The sequence below is a fragment of the Spermophilus citellus genome, assembly GCF_964194105.1.
Source record: "Spermophilus citellus genome assembly, chromosome: 9".
In the NCBI taxonomy this organism is placed as follows: domain Eukaryota; kingdom Metazoa; phylum Chordata; class Mammalia; order Rodentia; family Sciuridae; genus Spermophilus; species Spermophilus citellus.
This window is the reverse complement of record NC_138191.1, coordinates 119760648-119782900: the sequence shown is the minus strand read 5'-3', so window position 1 is coordinate 119782900 and position 22253 is coordinate 119760648. Positions and strand designations below refer to the sequence as shown.

Genomic DNA, 22253 nt, shown 5'->3' with positions numbered 1-22253 from the left:
TGAGAAGGGTTCAATGAGACAAGGTAGAAAGCTGGAAGAGATGCATCAGCTAAGATGTTTCAAGAAAGACAACAGTGTCTGGTATGAGTCAGCCACTGAGTGGACTGCGGCTGGTGTTCGTAGTATTACAGCTTCTGCTATGATTGCAGAGGGCCACCAAAAGGGTGAAGGCAATAAAACAACTAAAACAAACAAAAAAGATGGTAGGGCTCGCTTCTGAAAAGGCTTAGTGCAAAGAGTATTAATCAGTAAGATATGGACAGGTGGGCAAGAAAGTGAAGCACTCCGGGAGGTCTTGTGAGGCTCTTCAAAGAAAGCCCAGCACTCAGCGTCAGGGTCGCCTGGTCAGCCTGTCCTAGAGCAGGAAGGGAGAGGCCTTCAATTCTCCCAGCCCTATCGCTGGCCTTGCCTCCTCCCGCACCTCCCGCCAGCTCCACCCACCGCACGTCCCCAACTCCAGGGAGCGGTGCTGTTGAGAATGTGTGCCGCCCATAGGCGGGGCTTCTGGAGATTGGTAGCACCTGGAGTGATGCCACGAGGGCGGGGCAGGCTTTGGGCACGCCCCCTCCCACCCCCTTCTCCACACCCTCAGCCCCTCAGCGTAGGTCTCCGGGAGGGGGCGCTCAGACCTCTGAGCCCCACAGGTGGGGGCCTGAGGCAGGCTGGGCTGGGGCGCTGTCCGTGGGCGGGGAACTGGGCGAGGAAACAGGGGATCCCCCAGAGAGGGCCCAGCCCTGTCGGGGGCTGGACGCGTACAAAAGGCGACTTGTTCTTTCTCGGGATGCCTGCGCCTTCTCAAACATACCTACAGCGGCACTTCGGGAACAGCTACACCCACACGGCCGCACAAAGCCTGCCAGGGTGGGGTATGGGGGTTGATGCCAGGCGGTAGGATCAACCCTGTTTCCAACTACCCCCTGCTACATACTCAACACCATTCACCTCACCCTGTCCCATCTGGTCACCCTCACAGCCTCATGCACAGCCCTGAGGACAGTGACCCAGTCCCATTCTCAAACTACTCTCTCCTTCATACTGTTTATAGCTTACCAGTTTCTGCTCTATAGAGACCCAGCGTCAGCTGCAATCCAGGCTCCACGTTGTGTGTGACCTGTAAGCCACCTCATAAGGCTTAATACATTTTTTTTCTCTCTCCAGTTCCAGGGATGGAACCCACCTCTGGCACATGCTAGGTACTGTGCTCCCAGCCCAGTTACCATTATGTTTTTACTGAGCACCTATTCTGTGCAGACCTCACAATTATCCTACATGGTGGATACTAGTTGTCCTATTTTATGAATCGGGAAACTGATGCTTAGGTTAGCTTGCTTAAGACCGAGGCAGGATTTGAACCCAGGTCAAACTTGACTTCAGAGCCTTTGTTCTCCTGTGTGTTGTCATCTCTGCCTCCCCTGAAATCATCTTATACCACAGTATCCCACCAGACCTACAACCTGACAGCAAAGCCTTCTCAGTCAAGGTGTAATTCACCCTAAGCACATCTCAATGTCACAGTCTAGTACCAGATGGCCACCCTCACTAATCAAGCTGTTTGTGTGTTGGGGGGATTCCTACCCCTAAGCTTCCCCCACCCCATGCTGGTAAATGGGGCCCAGAGTAGGCTACCTTTAACCTTTCCAGCAGGCTCACCTCCACCTCCCCTGACCCCAGGATGACAAAGCACTGCCATACTAGTTGGGGAGCCTGACCTGCAAATCTCCCTGACCCCATGGGCCTGGACCCTCTTCTAACCCATAGCTCCTGCTGAGAACAAGTGAAACAAGTCCCTTCCTGGGGATGTCAAAGCACCTTTCCTGGGGGCGGCGGCACTGTGATCCCCAGAGCCTGGCTAGGGAGAAGGATCGCGTTACTTTTTCCCCAGCTGTGCTTGGACTCCTTGGGGCTGACCTTTCACCTCATCCAGGCCAGGACCCAAAGGGGGCCAGAGTCCAGCCCTCACCTCCGGTTAACCCTCTGCATTCTTGTCTTTTCACTCCTGGGCTCCTGCCAAGGCCCTGCGGGTCTCAGGAAGCCCAGCTGGGCATGCCAACCTTTCCCTAGCCTTCCATCCTAGCGTCCGGTTTCCCAGAGAGCTTTACAGAATGCTCCTCCCTGCCCCCTGCCCATGCTGCCCTGCTGGGATCAGATACCTCCGCCCAAGCAGCTGAAAATGACCTGGGCTATTTTCGCTGCAGGATCATGTTGCAACTCCCCCTAGAGCTGGCAGCTTCTCACACCTCTCCAGACCATCGCCCCCCAACCCTCATCTCTCACCCAGAACCACTGACTAAAAGGGCAGAAGGGCTTTCAGAAAGCACTGGCCTAAGCCTGTCAGATTGGGAGACTGAGGTCATGAGGAGCCAGGCACAAGGCTGGGCAGAGAACCAGGCTCCCTGGGTCCCCACGCAGGTCTCTTACTGCTGTCTAGCTTAGCCTACTGGGCACCCTACATCTCAGAACCTCTGACCCAGCCAGCTTCCCCCAAGCATCACAAAGTCACACACAAAGTCTACCCACAACTCCCTGTGCTGCTCTGCATGTCAGAAACTGCCTTTGCCACGTACTTTTCTTTGTTTAAAATTGGGACCAGGTCTGTACCTGTGTCATTAGACACGTGGACCCACCCAGAAAGTTTTAAGGGGTGCAAACTAGGAGGAGAGTCAGGGAGACTAAGACCTAAAGGAACAGGAGGTGGATTCAGGCTTTAACCCCAGCTGCCTCTTGCCCCAACTTTTGGGTTGTATTCCCCACTCTCCCACCCAAAGGATCTTCCATTCCTATAAACTCAGCCTCCTCCAGGTCTCTGCCTCTGCCCCTGCCCTCTGCCTCAAGCCCCAGCCCTCCTGGGTAGGAATGTGACTGGTCAGGTCTGAGCTGACCACATGAGTGACTGTAAGGTGACAGACCCCCACCCTCCCATCCCCCCAGCCTGGGGGAGTTCACATACCAAGACCAGGGGGGCAGGAATTGCTTTAACCCTTTGCAGCCTGGCTTTCAGGAGAAAAGGAAGGGTACTCCACTTCCTCTAGTCAGTCCCACATGAGGACTGCCTGGTGCTGGGGAGTGCAGACAGAATCCTCCAGCAAGGAGGGGTAGGATGGGGTAGTCTCCATTAAGGAATTACCCTTTGCCACCCTAAATGTTTAATCTCATCTCCCACGACATTTGTTAAGTCAGGAGATGGTGCTGAGGCATCATGGACCCCAACCTCAGGAGTCCCTGGTCTGATGGGAGAAATACAACCCTGCCCTGGGGAGTCTGCTGGGGGAGACCAGGCACAGAGGTTGGGACAAAGAGCTGAGAGCAGAGAAGAGCATGGAGCTGCTGCACAAGTGGGAGGAAGCCAGGGCAGGAGAACAAGCCAGGTGGGGTCAGACCGGGCAGGCTTCCCAGAGGCCCCTCGGCCCACACCCCTCCCCCCAGGCTCTGGAATCTCGGGGGTCAGGGCTGAGGGACAGCCCCACCCCCTGTTCCCCTCGGGCTCAGGAATTCCACCAGCCAAGTGTGGGGGGGTGGCTGCATCGGACTCGGTCCAACTTGGCTCCCACTGGACCGGGAACTGTAGCTCCTCCTCGCCCCCCACCCTCGCCCAAGCCCAAGCCCCTGGGCTGGCCCCCAGCCCCCTACCCTCCCCCTGCCTGGCTGGCACGGTGTGTGCCAGGCGCTGGCAGAAAACAAACCCGCCGGGGTGGGTTTGCAGGGAGCGGGGTAACCTTGACACAGTTGCGGCAGTCGCTAATGGCAGACACACACTCCGCCTGTTCTGGGGGGACTGTTGCCGTTGCTAGGAAACCAGCAGCCGCGTGAATGGAAATGGGTCAGTAAACCTGGGGAGAGATAGTGTGACACTCGAACCACTGCAGCTGCTCCAGCCCACACCGAAATCCCTCCTCTTCAATATTTATCACTCCCGCCTGGGCCCTCAGCTCCTGCCAGACCCTGCACCACCCTGGCCCTCAAGCCCCCCCAAGGCCCGATAGGGGTGGAAGAAGAAAAGTGATGGAGGGGGTTTGCTTATCCACTGTTGGGGGGGCCTAAGCGGGATGGAACTGGTTCTGGAGGAGATTGAACAGGAAACTGAGCCTAATCCCGTGGTGGGGAAGGGGTTAAAAGGTCAATTCACGCCTGTTCCTGACTTAGGCACCGTGGTAAAATTACTTTGAGAGTGAGCGGGCTTGCGGCTGCCTGCCTACCTGCGGAGGGACCGATTAAGACAGGAGGCTTCCCTCTCTGCAGAAGAGAAGAGGCACCCAAAACAGCCAGGATTCGCCTGCCGCCTGAAAAATACCATTCAATGGCCTCAGTACAATCGGACAGCACCCCAAATGGCCAAGGGCTACCCAATGCCTTACCACACATCCCGATACTCACGGTTCAGGAAACCTTGACAACACCCCTACACAGATAGATACCCCCACAAAAGAGCATGACAACTGCAATTCAGAACAGTGCCATTCAGCTAACACCCATAAACAAGCTGACAAACCTAGGTACAGGCGAAACTCTTCCATCACTCCCTATGAGGCTAGAGCCTGCCAGGCGGCCTGCCCTGACCCAGAGCTGGGTTCTCTGGCTCATATATGGTTTTTCCTCCTTCCCACTGCCAGTCTCCTTGTCTTGAACACACCCTGATACACCGACTGCCTCTGTGATCACTCTTTTGCACACACCATCCCTCAAGCTAGCTGCCTCGTGCCTGACACCCCACTCCCTGGAGGCTGACCGGTCACTGACACACACATTCTCTTCCCCTAACAGCACGCAGTCACACTGCCCTGACACAAGCTCTTGTTCTTAAGCACAGACCTCTCTCCAGATAATATGAACCCTGAGAATCAGCAGGGCCACTCACTTGGGTGATATGTACCCTCCACCCACCACAATCTCCACCAGTATCCCTGAAGGGTGTGTCTCAACAAGGGAGGCACCTCAGACTGGGGGTGGGGGTACCTTGACAGGGATCTCCCAGCTGACTTAGTTCTCTGTGTGCTCCTATCTCCTAGGATACATCAGTCAAAACAGGCTTGGAGCCTGTCAGAGCTAGAAGGTGCCTTAGGGAGTCACTAATCCAGCCTCCTCTGCTATGCAGGAGCAGATACCCAGAGAGGGAAGCAGCCTGCCCAAAGTCACACAGCCCAACTGCTGTTCCAGCCTTTCTCTTTTATAGTCCCTCACTGGGAGTCCTCTATGGAGTGCAGAGAAACTCAGGGTTAGGGTGGAAGAAAGAGTAACAGCCCCGAAAGGCTTCCTTGAGGCAGAGGGAAGTGGGACTGGGCTAGTTGGGAGAGAGTCTGTGGTCCTTAAAAGAAGTTTACGGGAACTGCCCAGCAGTATATTCAGAGAGATGAATCCAGACTTTACCAAAAAGATCTGGTGGATGATCATCCCTGTCCCACTTCCTATCCCAGGGCTCACTGCCTTCCCAAATCAAAGAAAAGGTTATTCTCTTCCTATACCTGGCCTTCAGTGCAAATTCCCTCTAGTTCCAGGGCATTCCTGCCTTCTATTATTTAAAAAGATCTTTGCCAGGATGCCTCTGGGACAGATGAGTGAAGAGGTGTCTGGGACAGATGAGCAAAGAGGTGTTCTCCTAGAATTTTTATTTCAATTCCCTTTGTAGAAAAGCAAACTGAGGCTTACAGGTGTGGTAATTGGCTCATTTACACAGACACAAATGGAACCTCAAGCTTCTTTGAGTACCTCCAGGGTCTTTCCCAGGAGACAAGGAAGGCCAAACAGGAAACAGAGAACTGGGGAGGTGGGGTGAGAAAGGTTGGGAATGGCATTGGTCCAGGCTGACCTCCTAGGTGGAGGAAGGGCCTAGAGGCATCCAAATCTGAATCTGGGTATCTGGCAGTGGTGGAGTGAAAGGTCAACAAGGAGCTGGGAGAGAGAGGAAAACAGAATTCCACCAGCCTCAAGCCTGCCTGGGCCATACCCAGGAAGCCAGGTCAGTGCTCTGCGCCACCCCGCACCCATAGTGAACAACAGTGAAGCATTGTAAGGAGACTCAATCCCCTTTCCAGGCCTCAGTTTCCCCCTGAGCTGGCCTGGCAGGAAGGACTTCAAAGGGCCCTTCCAACTTGAACACTACTGTGACCAGTCCTAGGTCTCAGAAGCTGAGAATAAAAACAGTAAATATGTATTTAATGACTATTTACTGAGTGAACACTCAATAAAACCATCATCTTTCCATCCTACCCAGCTTAAGAGGACTACTTACCTTGGAAAGCCACATTTCACAGGGCTATTAGAGGGTAAGGGGATTCAAAGACGTTGAGGGCTGCCTCTGCTCCTCTGGGTGGGGCTGTTACACAGGTGCCCTTTATGCCCTCATACACTATGCTCATTGCTTTAAACTTGCTACTTCAAGCCCCACAATAAGGCCATGACCTCCCACTATTATCTAGTTTTTCATGAGGAAAGGGAAACTCAGGAGTGAAGGGACTTGCCCAAGGTCACACAACCAGTGAGTGGCGGAGAAGACATTCCAACTGGGCCTATCTTCTTTGCTTTTGTTTAACATGGTAAGTGTATGCTAGGTGGGGGCAGGAAATGGAACTGAACAGAGGCCACAGGCAGGGGGAGAAGGGGTCCACTCTAGGCGGGGGAGCCGCCTGCTGAGTTGCCAAATGGTTCATCAGTTTGCAAAGCACCAAACGGTGCTGGAACGCAGCAAAGTTGTGGGAAAGCATCTCTTCCTTCCCCTCCCCCACAAAGGGCAAGGTAGGCCTCTTTCCCTCCCCGACCCCACTGCCAGGAGTGAGTCCAGAGAGGTCACTTACCTACTACCCTGGATTCTCAGGACTCCAGTAAAAGGAAGACCCTCCCTCTAGGGGGCCCTTTTCTAGACTCCGGGATATTCAGGGTGCAGAGCCGCCCCCAAAGAAAGCCGCCGCTGTCTCCGTCGGGGAAATTATCCAGGATTTTTCCAGCAGGTCCGCCCCCCTACCGGCTCTGCAGTTGGGGGCGGAGGGGGGCTGGAAGAGGACTACCTCGCCTCCCTCCCAGAAGCCCTTGGACGCCTTGGTTCGAGAAAAAGGCTCCAGGCTGCAGGTCCAGCCGTTCTGGGGCGGAATAGTCTGCCTCCTAGTTTTTCCCGCCGCCGCCCCTAGGGCTACCTGGCCGCCCCCAGATCCCTGCCACCCTCACCCCCTCCCAGAGGAGGCCGCAGGGCTTTTGACTCCAGAAGGAGGTGACGGGCCGAGAGGGAAACCAGGCGGCTGGGGGAGGGGTATTGCCTGCACCTGGCCCCTCTCCGCCGCCGAGGCCGGGAGGGGCGGGACTGGACCCCCGCCAGACCCGAAAAGGGCGGCGCAGGAGGGTGGAGGCTCCGGGCCCGCTCGCAGCTCAGGGCCGAGAGGGGAGATCTTCCCCAGCACCCTCGCCAGGAAGGCGCCCCCTAGGGTCGGGCCGCTAGCCGCCCCTTTCCGAGCCGCGCGCTCGGCCCGCTCCCCGGGTCGGCCGCGCTCTCCAGCTGCAGGAAATTCCAGAAGCTCTCCATCATCCCGGCGCAGCGCGCAGTCCGGGCTGCCAAGGCTCCCCGAAGGAGAGCCACATGCCGGCCGGCCGCGCGGCCCGCCCTCGCCCCCCACCCCGTCCAGCCTGGCGGGGCAGCCACGTCGGGCCCGGCTGGAGCCCGACCGGCCGCCCCTTCCCGCGCCCCGGGACCGGCGGAATGCGTGGCAGCCCCAGCCTGGGGGCTATTTTGAGCTGGAGGGGAGCGGCCCAGCCGCGGCGTTTTTGGTTTTTTCCTGGCCCCCGGCCCGCCCGCCTGGGCCCTCCGCTGCCTGCAGAGTTGGGGGGGGGTGTCACGTGGAAAGGGGGGGGGCGGCGACCCGGATCCGACCCGGGCCGGCAGGCACCCTGCCACAGTCCGGACCTGCGCGCTTCGCGCGGGCGGAGCGGCGAGATTATTAATAGCGCGCTTGACTCCGGCGGAGGCTCCCGGGCGCCCGCTACCTGCACGCCCCTCCTCCGGTGAGCACAGGAGGCCTGGGCACTCCCTCCCCAGCGGCGGACTCGGGCCTCACTGGATAGCGCCACTGTGCACCAGTGACCAATCACCGGACTCGATTTCCTTACCTGTAAATTGGGGATGAGCTACATGACTATATATGGTAGGTACCTTATCAAGATTTGCTTGCTGTGTAATTCTCTTTAGGCAAAACACCTTCGCGCCCGGTGCTGTGGCGCAAGCCTGTAATCCCAGCGACTCTGGAGGCTGAGGCAGGAGGGTTGCAAGTTCGGGGCCAGCCTCAGCAACTTAGTTGTCTCAGGATCAAGTTTAAAAAGCTCAACAGTAAAGGACTGCTGTGTTCAGTCCCAATACCCCCCCCCAAAAAAAAAAAAGCTTGTTAGCTTTAGTTTTCCAGATTTTTATAATTTTTATAAATTGAGAGAGGTTCCTTTTTCTTTTTTGTTTTTAATGAAAGGTTTTAAGAAAGCCTTTTTTAAGGGAAAAAGTCCCTCACATTTGAACAATGCATTTTCACTTAAAATCCTGTTGAGCCTAGCCACTACCCGTGGTAATGGCCAACACTGAGCATCTGCCTGCGTTATTAGCACAAATTAACTTACTTGATTATAAGGTTCCCTTAAAGAAGGTAATATCCCCTTTTTTCCTAATGAGGAAACAAATGGACGCAGGAAAATTAAATGACCTGCCAAATGTCATACAATGGCATAGCCCAGAGTCAGAAAAACTAGCTTCAGAGGCTGAGTTAACCACTGAACTACAGTGTCCAACACAAGATGCTCTTTTAAGGCCTGGGGATGTGGCTCAAGCGGTAGCGCGCTTGCCTGGCATGCGTGCGGCCGAGTTCGATCCTCAGCACCACATACCAACAAAGATGTAGTGTCCGCCAATAACTAAAAAATAAATAATAAAAAAATTCTCTCTCTCTTTTAATATTTTTAACAGAAGAAATGGAGGCTTAAATTGTGATCCACCCAAAGTTGCCTTTGGCTAGTTAGGGGCAGAGGTTGGTACACTACAAATCATCCAACTCCTAGTTTAGTGCTGCAAGAGAGCCCTCTGAATCTGTTCTGTTCCCGACTTGAGGCAGCTAGGAGTACCTAGGATAGGGTCCTAACAATGGGCACCAAGCTGTGTCAAGGAGCCTAAAGGACCACTTGGTGCTCTCAAGTGTCAGTCCCAGATTATTGGGTCCCCAGGGTTTACTAATCCATCAAATTCTACACTCAGGGAGGAGAGGGGGTAAGGGGAGATGACATACAGGGGGAACAGCCTGGGACAGGGCCTGGAGCTGCTTCCTGCTCCCCCTCACCTCCCCAGCAAGGAAGCACAAAGGCGGCTGGCAGGCCCCCCACTCCGCCCCGGAAACCTGGCGGTTTATTTCTGTCTCAGGGCCCCCAGGTTTCCACAGAGTCAGTCCAGGAAGGCTGGCAGCAGCTGGTTTGGAGGGGTGGAGCTCAGGCTCCCTCAAGGGTCCAGCTGCCACTCTGCCCTCCCCCACCTGCCAGGTCAGACCAGACTCTAGAGTCAGAAGTGACATTGGGATGAGGGAGGGAGGAGCTGGGGGCCAGTGCTCAGAGATGATCCACCTGAGGCCAGTTAGTCAGAACTCCAAGGGAAAGAATCCCCCACTCCCTAACCCAGAGCCCAGGTGCTTTCCCAAACTGGGACAGCCTATACCCAGTTCAATTCTGCTAAGGGTGTAACCTCTGGCATGTCCAATCCTATTTATTCCAGATCATTCTGGGTCATGACTCCTCTGGACTCTCATCCAAAGAAAAGCCTCTTTTCTAAAAGATAGCCACAGGTCACATGGGCCAGTCCAAACTGGGACATGCTACACACCAGATTCTGAAGTCTTACTTTTTTATTCATTCATTCATTCATACCAGAAATTGAATCCAGGGGCACTGAACCACTGAACTACATCCCCAACCTCTTTTAAAGCTTTTTTAAAAATCTTGAGACAGGATCCCATTGAGTTGCTTAGGGCCTCGCTAAGTTGCTGAGACTGGCTTTGAACTTGTGATCCTCCTGCTTCAGCCTCCAGAGCTGCTGGGGTTACAGGCATGTACCTCTGTACCTGGCATAAAGTCTTAAAGTAAGGGCTGGGGTTGTGGCTCAGTGGTAGAGTGCTTGCCTAGCAGGTATAAGGCACTGGGTTCGCTTCTCAGCACTGCATATAAATAAATAAATAGATAGATAAAATAAAAGTCCATCAACAACTAAAACAATTGTTTCAAAAAGAATGCAGAAATCTCAATTTTCACAATGATTATGTTGAGATAATATTTTTATAATGAGTTAGATAAGGTACTTTATTAAATTTAATTTTACTTCTTTTTACTTTGTTATAAATGTGGGTATTAGACATTTTAAAATTACATATGTGGTTCGCATTACATTTGTATTGGACAGTGCTGTAGATCATATGGTGCTCTGGCTTAGGACCAAAGCTCTGCCTGCTCTAGATCAATATCTGTGTGGCTTTAGCTCACCCACTTCCCCATATTCAGACCACAGTCTTATGTGTGGGTCTAAATCTCACTACCCCATACCACCCTGCCTCAGCTTTCTGTGAATTTAGGCTCAGCCAGAGAATATAACTAAGTCTGCTTTAAACCACTGTCTAGTCCATTTCTTATTCACCAATGCCCAAAAGTTAGATCCAGAAAGGGTGTGGCTCTAGATCACCTTTCATGTTAACCTACTATGGCTCTAGATTCCAGCTGGACACCCCTCTCAAGCTTGTTTGCTTATATCAGTGTCTAATAAAAAGTTAAAAATCTACACACACCTCAGGAGGAAGAAGGTTCTACACCAGGAGTTGACAAACTATGGCCCATGGGCCAAGTCCCGCCTGTAGTCTGTTTTTTATAATTGAAGTTTGATTGGAACACAGCCAAGTTTATTTGTTCATGTGTTGTTTATAACTGCTTTCAAGGTATTAATAACAGACTGAATAGCCTACAAAGCCTAAAATTTTTACAGTCTTTTTTTTTTTTACAATTTTTATAGAAAGACCCTATAATAGATGACCAACAAATCCAACCCACCATAAATCTAAATTCCAGTCTGAGACCGTGACCTACTCTAATCTACACTACCTCCTACTGTGCTTCTAAGTGGTGCTGCCAACCAGGATCTAAACCATTGCCTAACATGGGCCGTGGAGCTTGGGATCCAGACTGTACTCTGATCTCAGCAGATGGGCCCCAGGACTCCTCTCTGGAATGGAAAGAGTGTCTCTACTTCTGAACTCCCCTAGAGAGATCAAGGCCCACTGGCCCTTCTCTGTGGCCTTGGGATGGGGGAGGGAGGGTAGATTCCAGAGACAGCACTGGAGGCTGAGTCAAAGAGTCAGGGATAAGCCCTTCTCTGCCAAGGGGGCTGAATGTAATCAGGCCAAGAAGCTAGAGTAGCCCCATGCTCCACCCTTCCCCAGCAAGCTCCAGAGCAGGTCACTTGGCTGGGGGCCATGTGGGGCAGATCCAAGCTCTGGAAGCCAGGAAAGGGAGCTCCAAATGAAATCTTCACCAGCCCTCACCTCCAGCCACTCAATGCTTCTTACCTCAGTGCTGAGTTGACACTGCTACCCTCTTTCCCCTTAGCTCTAGCTTTGTCTTCTCTATGGCTTTTTTAAGGGGGAGGGGGGGTTAACCAGGGATTGAACTCAGGGACACTCAGCCACTGAGCCACATCCTTAGCCCTATTTTGTATTTTATTTAGAGACAGGGTTTTACTGAGTTGCTTAGCTCCTCACCATTGCTGAGGCTGGCTTTGAACTCTCTATCCTCCTGTCTCGGCCTCCCAAGCCACTAGGATTACAGGAGTATGCCACTGCACCTGGCCTCTATGGCTTTCTTTGGAAATCCTCCCATATCTGTCCCTTCCCTGCTGTTTCTCCCTCCTGCCCTAGAATCCCAGGCTAACCTTACTGGTAAAATCATAAGCTCTGCTGGGTATGGTGGCACATACTATAATCCCAGCTACTTGCGGGAGGCTAAGACAGGAAGTTCACAAGTTCAAGGCCAGCCTGGGCAATTTAGTGAGACCTTGTCTCAAATAAAAAGAGCTGGTGATGTAACTCAGTGGTACAGTGTCTCTGGGTTCAATCCCCAGAACCGTAAAATAAATAAACAAATTTTAAAACACCAAGTTTTTTTTTTTTTTTTAAAAAAAGCTCTTGAATTGATAAACCCAGACTTAAATTCTTGCTCTGAGCAAATTACTTCACTTTTCAAGGCCTTCTCAGTTTCCTCATCTGTAAAGTGGAATAAACAGAATGGTACCTATTTCATAGAGCTGGTAAAGAGCTTTAACAAGAGCATGAGATAAATCACTTTATCCAGCACCTGCCCCGTAATTAGCATTCAGTGCTAGCTGCTATTTTTATTACTATTGATCATCTAGCTTGGTTCCATAGATGGACTTTGGCAGGTTTGTAAACCTCACAAAATGTTAACCAAAACTTGGTTTTGTATTCTTCTGAAGGCTTCTAGCCACAGTTGTGATCTTCTCAAAATGGATCCTTAGCCGAAAAGGTTTTGAAAAAAAAAGAAAAAAAGAGTGAAAGGAACCTTTAGTTCAACCCAAATGGGGAAATACAGGTGCACAGAGGGCAGGAGAGGAACCAGCCTAAGGTCCTTCAGAAAACCTGGGCAGACTCTAGGCTACAGCCCAGGAGGGTCATCTCCCAGGCCTTACTTCTTGTACCAGTTCAAGCTGTCTCTTTGATCTGACCTCCTCATTTCTCACCTGCTCAGCTGTGACCGCCTCCCCAGTGAGCTCCCCACCTCTAGCCTCCTTAGAATCTCCACCTGGTGCCAGAGACATCTTCCTCAAATCCCATTCTCGTGACACTGAGTCTCTGCTCTAAAACCTTTAATAGCTCCCTACTGCTGACATCAACGTCAAGGCTGAGGTCTTTGGCTTGACATTCAAGGGCCTTCACAGCCGGCTCCGGCCAGCCAAACTCCTTGCTGTTCCCTCTCATCTAGTCATGGGCTGACTTCTCTCCTCCCTGCTCCCCTCAGCCTCAATGCCACCCACACACTCACTCAGTTCTGGACAGATTCTGCCCCTCTGCTCAATCACACAGTGTCTCAGGCTTCGCCTGCTGCCCCCGCTCTGCCCTCAGGGTTGCTCCTGGGTCCAGCCACTCTCTGAGCTCACTCTCATCAGGCAGAAGTATGCTGACCACAGCTCTGGCTCTAGGAAAAAGGCCCCTGCCCCTGCTCCCCAGCTCAGCTCCATCCCTGGACACTGACATACCTTAGCAGTGCCCCTCTTCTCCATGTCACTCTCATTCTGTGCTCTGCTCTTTCAGGAACAGTACTGCCTCCATCACAGGCAACCACAAGGCATGGCCAGCATAGCACTGTCCTCAAAGTCATGAATCCTGGCTCAGATTCTCTCCTGAGTCTCAATGTCCTCATCCATAAAATGAGAACAGCAGTATCTCTACTAGTAATTCTCATGAAGGATAAATGCCTGGTGAACTGAAAAGATGCTTTTTCTACTAAAACCTTCAAACAGTGCAAATAATAACTACAGCCTCCATTTTTGTAAGTTTATTTATAATTGCAGTTGGTGTTCAGCTTGGTGGCATGGACCAGCTACTGGGGAAGCTGAGGCAGGAGGATCACTTGAGCATAGGAATTCAAGGCCAGCCTCAGCAACATAGCAAGACCTCTCAAAAAACAAACAAACAAAAAAAAAAAACTAGAAATTTTTAAGAAATAAAACAAAATTGCAATAACCTTGCAACCTTGGAGCTCTGCCTTGTTTCATTTTCCTCCTCGGCACTTCCCATCTAACAAACCATATGTTTTGCTTGTTTTGGTGTTAACTGTTTTAACCTCCAAGTGTAAGCTCCTTGAGGGCAGGGATTTTTATCTATTTTGTTCACTGCTCAATCACACAGTGTCTCAGGCTTAGAAGAGTGTCGGATACCAAGTGAGCACTTGATAGTTAAGGAATTAATGAATGAATCAAGGGCTTTCTACCTGCCAGGCATCGTGCAAAGCATTTCTCAAGATTATTTCATCCAAGAAACCATGTACTTTGATTACCCCCTCCTGCATTTTTTTTGGGGGGGGGGTTACTGGGGATTGAACTCAGGGAAACTCAACCACTGAGCCACATCCCGGCCCTATTTTGTATTTTATTTAGAGACAGGGTCTCACTGAGTTGCTTAGCACCTCGCTTTTTGCTGAGGCTGGCTCTGAATCCTCCTGTCTCAGTCTCCCTAGCCACTGGGATTATAGAAGTACTACCCCTTATGAGATGTTAAGTGACCTACCCTGATGTGGGGTAGGAAGTTCTGGGCTCAGATTTGGTTCCAGGGCCTGTCCTGTTGATTGCTATGCTCTCTTTCTTTTCCAGGTGATTAGCTAAACCTCCTAAATCTGTGGCCCTCCCTATCTCCTTAGGGCTATCAACCTCTCTAAGCCCCTGAGGCTACCAGACCTCCCAGCCCTCATTCCACTGGGCTATTTCCTCTCAGCCTGAGGCCAGGCAGCTCATTCTCACCCCAAGGCCTTAGCCTATGCCTTCCTGCCTGGAATGCTCTGGCTCCCCATCTCCTTCAAGTCACCCAGTTCTCAAGACTCACCTCTTTCAAGAAGCCTTCCTTCTGTCTTCACCAGTCCCTACCCTGTACTCTGCCTTCTTTGCTAGGAAAGTCCACTTGGGGAGCCTGTGTCCCTCCCCACCCCCACCCCACCCCCTCAATGCAGGGGATCAAATCCAGGGCTTTGTTGTGTATGTTAAACAAGTGCTCTACCATCAAGCAACATCCCCAGCCCTAATTGTTTCCCAAGTTTGAGGTCTTGCCCACCTCTGTCTTTTCCTTCCTACTCCCTCTGTCCCTCTCCAGGCCAGGTCTGATCAATGGCCTCACACACACCCCTTCTCTTAATCTGGTTTAAAGAACATGGCTGCAATTCTGCCGCTACTATGTTTCTTTGGAGAGTTACTATACCTCTCAGAATCTATATCATCATCTGCAAAATGGTTATACAAGTACATGTGACACTGATTAAATACTCAATAAATAACAGCCCCCACCAGGTGCACACCTGTAATCCCAGTGACTTGGGAGGCTAAGGCAGGAGGATCACAGGTTCAAGGCCTGCCTGGACAATTCAGTGAGACTATCTAGGGGTGGGGGGGAAGGACTGTGGATGTAGCTCAGTGGTACAATACTCCTTGATTCAGTCTCTACTACTGCAAAAAATATATAAATCAACAAAAACCTCAGTCTCCTCCATTCCTCCTTTCTGTACAGTCCCTTCCTCTTTCCAGATGAAGATAATAAGGTTGCAAACATGATTGACTTTTACATGCAGTGACTGGATGCATCTCTGGCACCCACCAGGTGCTCAATATACTTGTTGGGTAATTTAATCTTTACCAGACCCTATGGGGTGGGGAGAACTAGAACTACTATTATATCTATTTTACAGACAAGGAAATCAAGGCTGAGGGAGGGAAAGCCATTTGCCATGGTTGGGATTTAAATCCAAAGCTGGGTCTGCCACTGACCTTTCCCTCCTCATTATCCCCACCCTGATCTGCTCTGATGCCAACCCCAGCCGCAGGGTGCTTGCTTTCTCCAGGTTTTGGGTTTTAGGTTCTAGATGTACACTCACTAGGCTTCTGCTTCAGAGCTCAGGCTCTCCATGTCATCTCATGTGAGCCTCCCCAAACACTGTGGCATCAGTGCCATGATTATTTCCCCAACTGTATCATGTATTTTGTGATTTTTTTCCATGATTTCCCCCCCATTACCTTATACAACAATCGAGAACTATTCCCACATAGCCGTCTTATTTTTCCAGCTAGACTGCAAGCTCTCTGAAGGCAGCCCTTCCATGTGCCCCCACCAAGGTCCAGCACTCCAGCAGGGTGGACTATTCCCCACAGGTCCTAACTGCTGATCTGCAGCCTCCTGCCACATCCTGATGCTCGGCCTATTTCCCCCACAACAGGTCTTGATTTGTGGGTTCTCTACCCCTTCAAACAAACAAACAGCTGGTAAGGATAGGGTTGGGTCTGCCCTAGATCTAGACTGGAGTTTCCCCAAAGATGCCTTATGTCAGCCCAGCGAGATGGCACACACCTGTAGTCCCAGCAACTCAGGAGGCTGAGACAGAAGAATTGTGAGTTCAAAGCCAGCCTTAGCAACAGCGAAATGCTAAGCAACTCAGGGAGACAAAATACGGCTGGGGATGTGGCTCAGTGACTGAGTGCCCTTGAGTTCACTCCCTGGTACCAGGAAAAAAAAAAAAAAAAAGGTGACTTATCCCTGGGAATTCAGCACTCCCATCTCTAGGGCATCAAGGGAATGGGGATAGCACCGTGGTTCAGAAGACAACTCTGGATCAGAAGAGAACTCTGGATCCCAAATTCAAAGGTACTGGTTCTGTGTGGCCTTGACCCAGTCACTTAACCTTTCTAAACCTCAGTTCTCTGACATAGTCCTCCCTCCCTATCCATGGGGGGAATATTCCAAGATCTCCAGGGGATGTGGAAACTGCAGATAATACCAAACCCTATAGATAAGTTTTATTCCTATACACATACACCTATGGCAGTTTCATTTATAAATTAGGCACAGTAAGAAATTAACAACTAGCAATAAACAGAACAATCATAATACACTATAATAAAAATTATTTAAAATTCACAAATGTTTATTTCTGAAAGCTTCCAGTTAATATTTTTTGACTGCAGTTGACCACAGTTAACTAAACTGTAGAAAGTGAAACAGAGGATGAGGGGGCTGGTGTATAAAATAAGGACAACAACAATAGGGATACGATGGTGATTAAGCGAGCATTTATAAAATTAGAAGAGTGTTGGGACATAGTAAATGCTATGTAAATGTTTGTTAACTAAAAGTCAAAGCTAGGGGGCGTGGCTCAGTGGTAAGAACAAGTGCTTAGCTTGCAGAGGTCTTGGGTTCAATTTCTACCACCAAAACCAAAACCAAACAAGCACATAATAAATAAAAGTTGGGCCCCACCTAGCCAGGGAAAGATCCCTGAGGTCGGGTACAGTGCAAGTGACAAAGCAAACCCCAGTTCCAGACAACTAAAGATACTCAGGAAAACAGAGATGGCAGAGACCTTTACCCCTTCAGGAAACCCCTTGTGGCAGGGAACTACATCCCAAGCCACATCCTCCAGAGCCAGAAGACCCCATTTCCTAGCTTCCTCAGACTCTGACCTAATCCCCCCACCCTAAACTCTCCCCAAGCTACTTCCCCTCCCCTCCCTCTTTTCATATAGTCAGGTTGATTATGGGTGAAATCCAGGCCCTACTTCTCTGGATTGCTGTGTGACCTTGGGCAAGTCCCTTAGCCTAGCTGAGCTTCAAGTTCATCACTTCAACAAAGGAATAATCCCACCTGTCAACTGGATGTGTCCTAGGGATTAACTATGAACTGAAATCATGCCCACGGATGTATCCACAGGTATTAGGACACACTAATGTCCCTTTAACCTGAATGCATAGATGGGCATGCTGTATGGTCACCAGGGTAGGAAAGGGGACTTCTAGTAAACCCACACATACCCCCAAAATGTCCCCAATGACCCCTAAGCACCACCCAAGGCAAGTTCTTTAACCTCACGGTGACATTAAAATCAGTTTATTTGAGAGTCTTATGTCACTCTTCTCATGGCTCTGGTTACTACTGCTGAGGCGGGGAAGCAGACCTGGGAGAGAAAAGAGAGGGATGGGAGGGGCTACAAGTGTTGGGGGAGGAGAGAGCCCTTCTTGGGAGAAAAGTGGGTGGAGCGGTAAAGGACAGGCCCCCACAGCCTCCTCCCACCACAGCTAACCCAGCAGTCACCTGGCCTGGCTTCCCACCCCTCCAAAAAGGAAGAGGAGCCCGCAGCCACATGTTAGGATAGGCGATTACCTGTTAATTAATTAAAATAAATAGCAAATTAAATACAGCAAAATTAAAATAGCACAGGAAATTAATTCTCTACCAGCCCCACCTCACAGGTGACATGCTTACAGGGCCCCTCACATCCAGGATCCACGGCAGCTGGGGGCTCACTAGAACCTGCCTTGCACAACTCCCAGCAACCCCAAATATCCCGGGCAGAACCCAGCTACCCACAGGCATTCTTTAGGCTCTGCCATCCTGAGTTGGCCTCCTGGCTTCTTACTCCTGGAGGACACCAATGGGTCAAATTCCTGAACCTAAGCCCTGCTCCCTGAGCAGTAGACAGAAAGGGTCTTGATACCCTCTGAGCTAGGGACTGGACACTGTGCCCTCTGGGCCCATGGCCCATATCCATTGCCACATGGGTCAGGGTAGGAGGAAAGAAGGACATAGGCCTTCTCTTCTGGGTCTCCTCGGGGGCTGAGAGTCTGATTCTGGAAACATACTTCCATTCTGTACAAGCTCTGGCCCCCCATTCAGGGTGCCCCAAATCCATTTCTGGAGACTCCTCACTTTGCTCAGAATGCTCAGGAAGAAAGCACTGCTGGGGTCAGGAATCCAAGGCCAGAGATGCCCACCCAAGCTGGCCAGGTCAGCCCCTAGGACACGATGCCAGGGTTCCCTCCTACGTAAGACTAATCAGCTCATCCCGATGGGGAAACTGAGGCCAGGGAGAGCAAGAAACAGAGCCTAAAATAGAATCTCAGTGGTTCTCAATGGACATTTGAGTATAGCTCAGCTCCATGCTGACCACGCCCCCTCAGCCTGGCCTCAAGGCCTCTATAAATCCCAGCCCCCAAAACTCTTCCTCCCAGTGTCCTACTGGAGAGTTTAAGGAGACTCTGTTTCTACCCTTGGGCTATTGGTCAGAGTCCACTCTCCCTGAAGCACCTTCGCAACCTTTGCCTGGTGAAATTCTCCCAGCCAGCTCAACACTTCAACACTAATTTCTTCAGGAACCACCTAGAACCTTGAGAGGTGCTGCCTCACTTCCTTTAAACTCCTGGATGTTTCATTCACCACCTCCTGGGGCCCTCTCCACTCTCTTCATGATGCAGGTGTCATGAAGAAAACTGGCAGAGTACCCAGCACTCAGTAGGTGCTGAGTAAATCTCCAGATCTAATGTCCCCCACATCCAAATGGTACCTGACAAAATGGTTATCAGCTATCCTTTATTGAATATCTACTGCAAACCTAGCACCTGCACTGTCCCATCCTCATATGATGGACCTTGCTCATGGAAGTGTGTGTCTTTCCTGAAGTCACACAACTCTGGAGCTGGAACTACACTGGTCTCTGCCCCTAAAAATCCATCCTACATGCCCCTCTAGATTAAACCATCATCATCTCCCACATGTACTATTTAAACCACTCAACTAGCCTCCCTGCCTCCAGTCTGTCTTGGTCCTGGCTCTTGGTCCTGTCATTAAATACTTCCTCTGATTCCTGGTGACCCACTGGACAAACCACAAACCCAAGTATGGCACCTGAACCCTGTGACATCTGCCTTCTGCACTATTTGCAGCATCTCCTCTGATGTCTGAACAGCACTATATTCTCCCAGCACAGCATACTTTAATTCACTTTCACATTTTGCATATGCTGTTCCCTGTGCCTGGAACACCCTTCCCACATTTTTCCTATGAAAGCCAAGATCAAGGGTTCCCTTCCAATCTAGTTAGAAGAGAGAAGCAACAACCAGGCTGATCACAAAACAGACTCTGTGAAGGAAGGGTCTATGTCTATCTTGGTCACCATGGTCTCCCCAGAGCTTCACCCATAAATAGTGTTCAATCAGGATTTGTTGAATGAATGAATGCTCCACATACACTTGTTAACCAAACCGAGAAAGGACAAAAAAAAAAAAAAATAAGGCCACCATATGCAGGGCCGGAGGTAGAGGAGGAGAGACTGAGACCAGGGAAGGCAAGGATGCTTGACTGTTGAAGAGCAGTGACAAATACCATCAGGGACTAATCTGCGGCAGAGCCACACTCTTGGCAGAGGGAGTGTTTGTGAGAGACAGAGGAAGGAAAGTGATGGGAGGCTCTGGAAGTGTGTGTGTGAGTGTGTGTGTGTGTGTGTGTGTGGTGTGCACGTGTGAAAGGGGTGAGGATGCATGTGAGGCAGTGTGTGTGTGTGTGTTGTAATTTGTGAATTAGTGTGTGAGAAGGCAGGGAGACAGGAGGGAGTGTGCCTGGGGGTCCATGTGACACGCACAAGTGTACAAGTGAGGAAGGCTGTGTGCATGGAGGGGATCTGTGTGTGACAGTGACAGAGGTTGTACGTATCTGCTAGGGGCAGAGTGACAGAAAGACAGGAAGAGGGCTGTTGTGAGCACGAACGGGGAAGATTGTGTGCTGTGCGGTCAATGGGGAAGCGAAGGGAAGGGAAGAAGTCTCGGCTCTGCTGAGGGTGTGGCTGCTGTGGCCTTGGTCACAGGCCTGCGGCCAGAGGTAGGGCCTGGCCCTGGGCCCAGGGTGGGGGGCTCTAGCAGAGTAGAAGATTCCTCAGAGTCCTCCCTGGAGCCACAGGCACCAGATTACAATGTCCCCAGGCAGGGAGGTCGAAGAGGAGGCCCAGATGTGCATGCGCCTCTACATCTGTCCACAGTAAAACCTCTGGGCATTTATTTGTCTTTGTCTATGTCCGGGTGTGCACGCCTGTGCTTGTGTGAGCTCCGCCGGCTGTGTGTCTGCGCCTGTCTTTGCTCTATATGTATCTGGGCCTTTGTCTCGGAGTGTGTGGCTGTTGGTCTGTGCCTGTCTGCATGGCTGTGTCTGGTTTTGTGTGTGTCTCAGTATGCCTGGGACTGAGGGGCACCATGTGCCCTTGACTCCATGCATGTCAAAGCAGTGGGTGCAAGCAAACCCTGGACTATTTGTTTGCATCTGTGGGTTTCTGTGACCTCAGTGTAAGTGTTTTTGAGGCAATGGGTCTAGATTCTGGTGCACTTAAGTGTGCTTGTGTCGCTGTGTGTAAGACCATGCTGTGTGCTACAGCATAGAAATGCTAGTCTGTGTCTGTGTGATGTGTGTTTGTGACACCGAGGATATGTGTGCGTCTCCACCTCTGTGTGTGTGTATATGTGTGTGCGTGTTGGGTGTGAGGGGTTTGTCACAGACTGGTGAGCAAGTTAATCTCAGACTCCGTGACACGTGGAATAAAATCACGCTCCCATAATGGGATCATTCGTCTTCCTGTCCAAGGAGGGAACCCACTCTTCACCCTCCGCCCTAGGGGAGCTAGTGGGGCCAGGGCCAGGCACCAGCCCCCACCCAGGCCCTCTTTGGGCCTCAGCGCCCCACTCCTGCCCCCCCACACACACACTAGGCGCGTTTGGCCTCCAGAGTGCCCTGGTGCCCACTGTGGGCTGGGCAGGGCTCCAGGACATGTGACTGGGCCTTAGAGGCCTGTCCTGGGCCCCCCAGCCCCACCCACTGCTGAGGAGAGCCCTGCCCCAGATGAGAGGGGGGTGCAGGAAGGAATCTTTGGGCCCCTCCTCCTCCCGGAGGGGAGGGATGAGCTGCAGGCCCTGCCGGGATTTTCCATCTCTCAGCAACAAGATTCCTGGTGAGCAGGCTGCAGGGTTTGGCAGGGCGCCTGCTGGAGACCCGCCCTCACCCGCCAGGATGCCTGGGTCCTGGGGCCAGGCAGCAACGGGTTCCCTGGGGAGCTGAGAGGGCCCCAGAACTCCAGCCTACTGTTGCGTGGGCCTGTGGGAAAGCTAGACCCTTCCAGGCTCCTGTCTTCCAACCAAAGATGGTTCCCCAGCCCCCTCACCCCCAGGCAAACCACCACCCTTCCTCTGGCCTCCCCCAAGCCTGGGTCTTTGCTTGAGAAAGTCTTCCCAAGCCAGCCACCCAGCACCACCCCTGCCTGACCTCAGCACACACCCAGCCTGGGTTCTAGACCTCACCTCCAGCTCACAAGGGCAGGGCTGTGCTCCTCCTCCAGGACTGGGGGGTTCTGAGGACAAGGCTGTGTGTCCTCCATCTGCTAAATCCTCTTGGCCTCAGTTCTTCAAGACCGAGCTGAGAAGCACCAGAAGAGGATTTCCCAAAGCTGGGGAAACTGAGACCATGCACCCTCTGCCCCACCTACCACAATAAATCAAGAGGCAAGATGTAGTAGTCTGGACACGCTGTCTTAATCTTTCCCAGCAACAGCAGCTGCATCTCTCTCCCATGGGTGCAATTGTAGAAGAGGGTGAGCCTCAGTTGGAGAGAGAGGGGGGAGTGGGCAGGTGGGTTCCCTTACCCCCCAGCACCTTGGATGAGCAGCTGGAGAGCAGGTTTGATAGGAGATTA

General features: G+C 51.6%; 2 protein-coding genes across 9 annotated transcripts in view; one reads left to right on the top strand and one right to left on the bottom strand.

Moving 5' to 3' along the window:
- The window catches only part of AHDC1 (AT-hook DNA binding motif containing 1), a 66587-nt gene that overhangs the window by 31034 nt on the left and 13300 nt on the right, over nt 1–22253 (bottom strand). Inside the window, exon 1 of one of the 8 annotated variants that reach the window (XM_081308972.1) lies at nt 22048–22144. The exons of the other annotated variants lie outside the window; for them this stretch is intronic. The gene's annotated coding sequence lies outside the window, so the exon portion shown is untranslated. Of the gene's footprint in view, nt 1–22047; nt 22145–22253 lie in introns of those variants that run through there. 8 annotated transcript variants of the gene reach the window in all.
- Nucleotides 4044–14722, top strand: LOC308656810 (uncharacterized protein; the record flags this gene model as incomplete). Its single annotated transcript, XM_081308166.1, has 3 exons — nt 4044–4094; nt 6820–8120; nt 13568–14722. The coding sequence occupies 2 exons, from the start codon at nt 4044–4046 to the stop codon at nt 7918–7920; spliced, it is 1152 nt and encodes a 383-aa protein (XP_081164292.1). The 3' UTR covers nt 7921–8120; nt 13568–14722.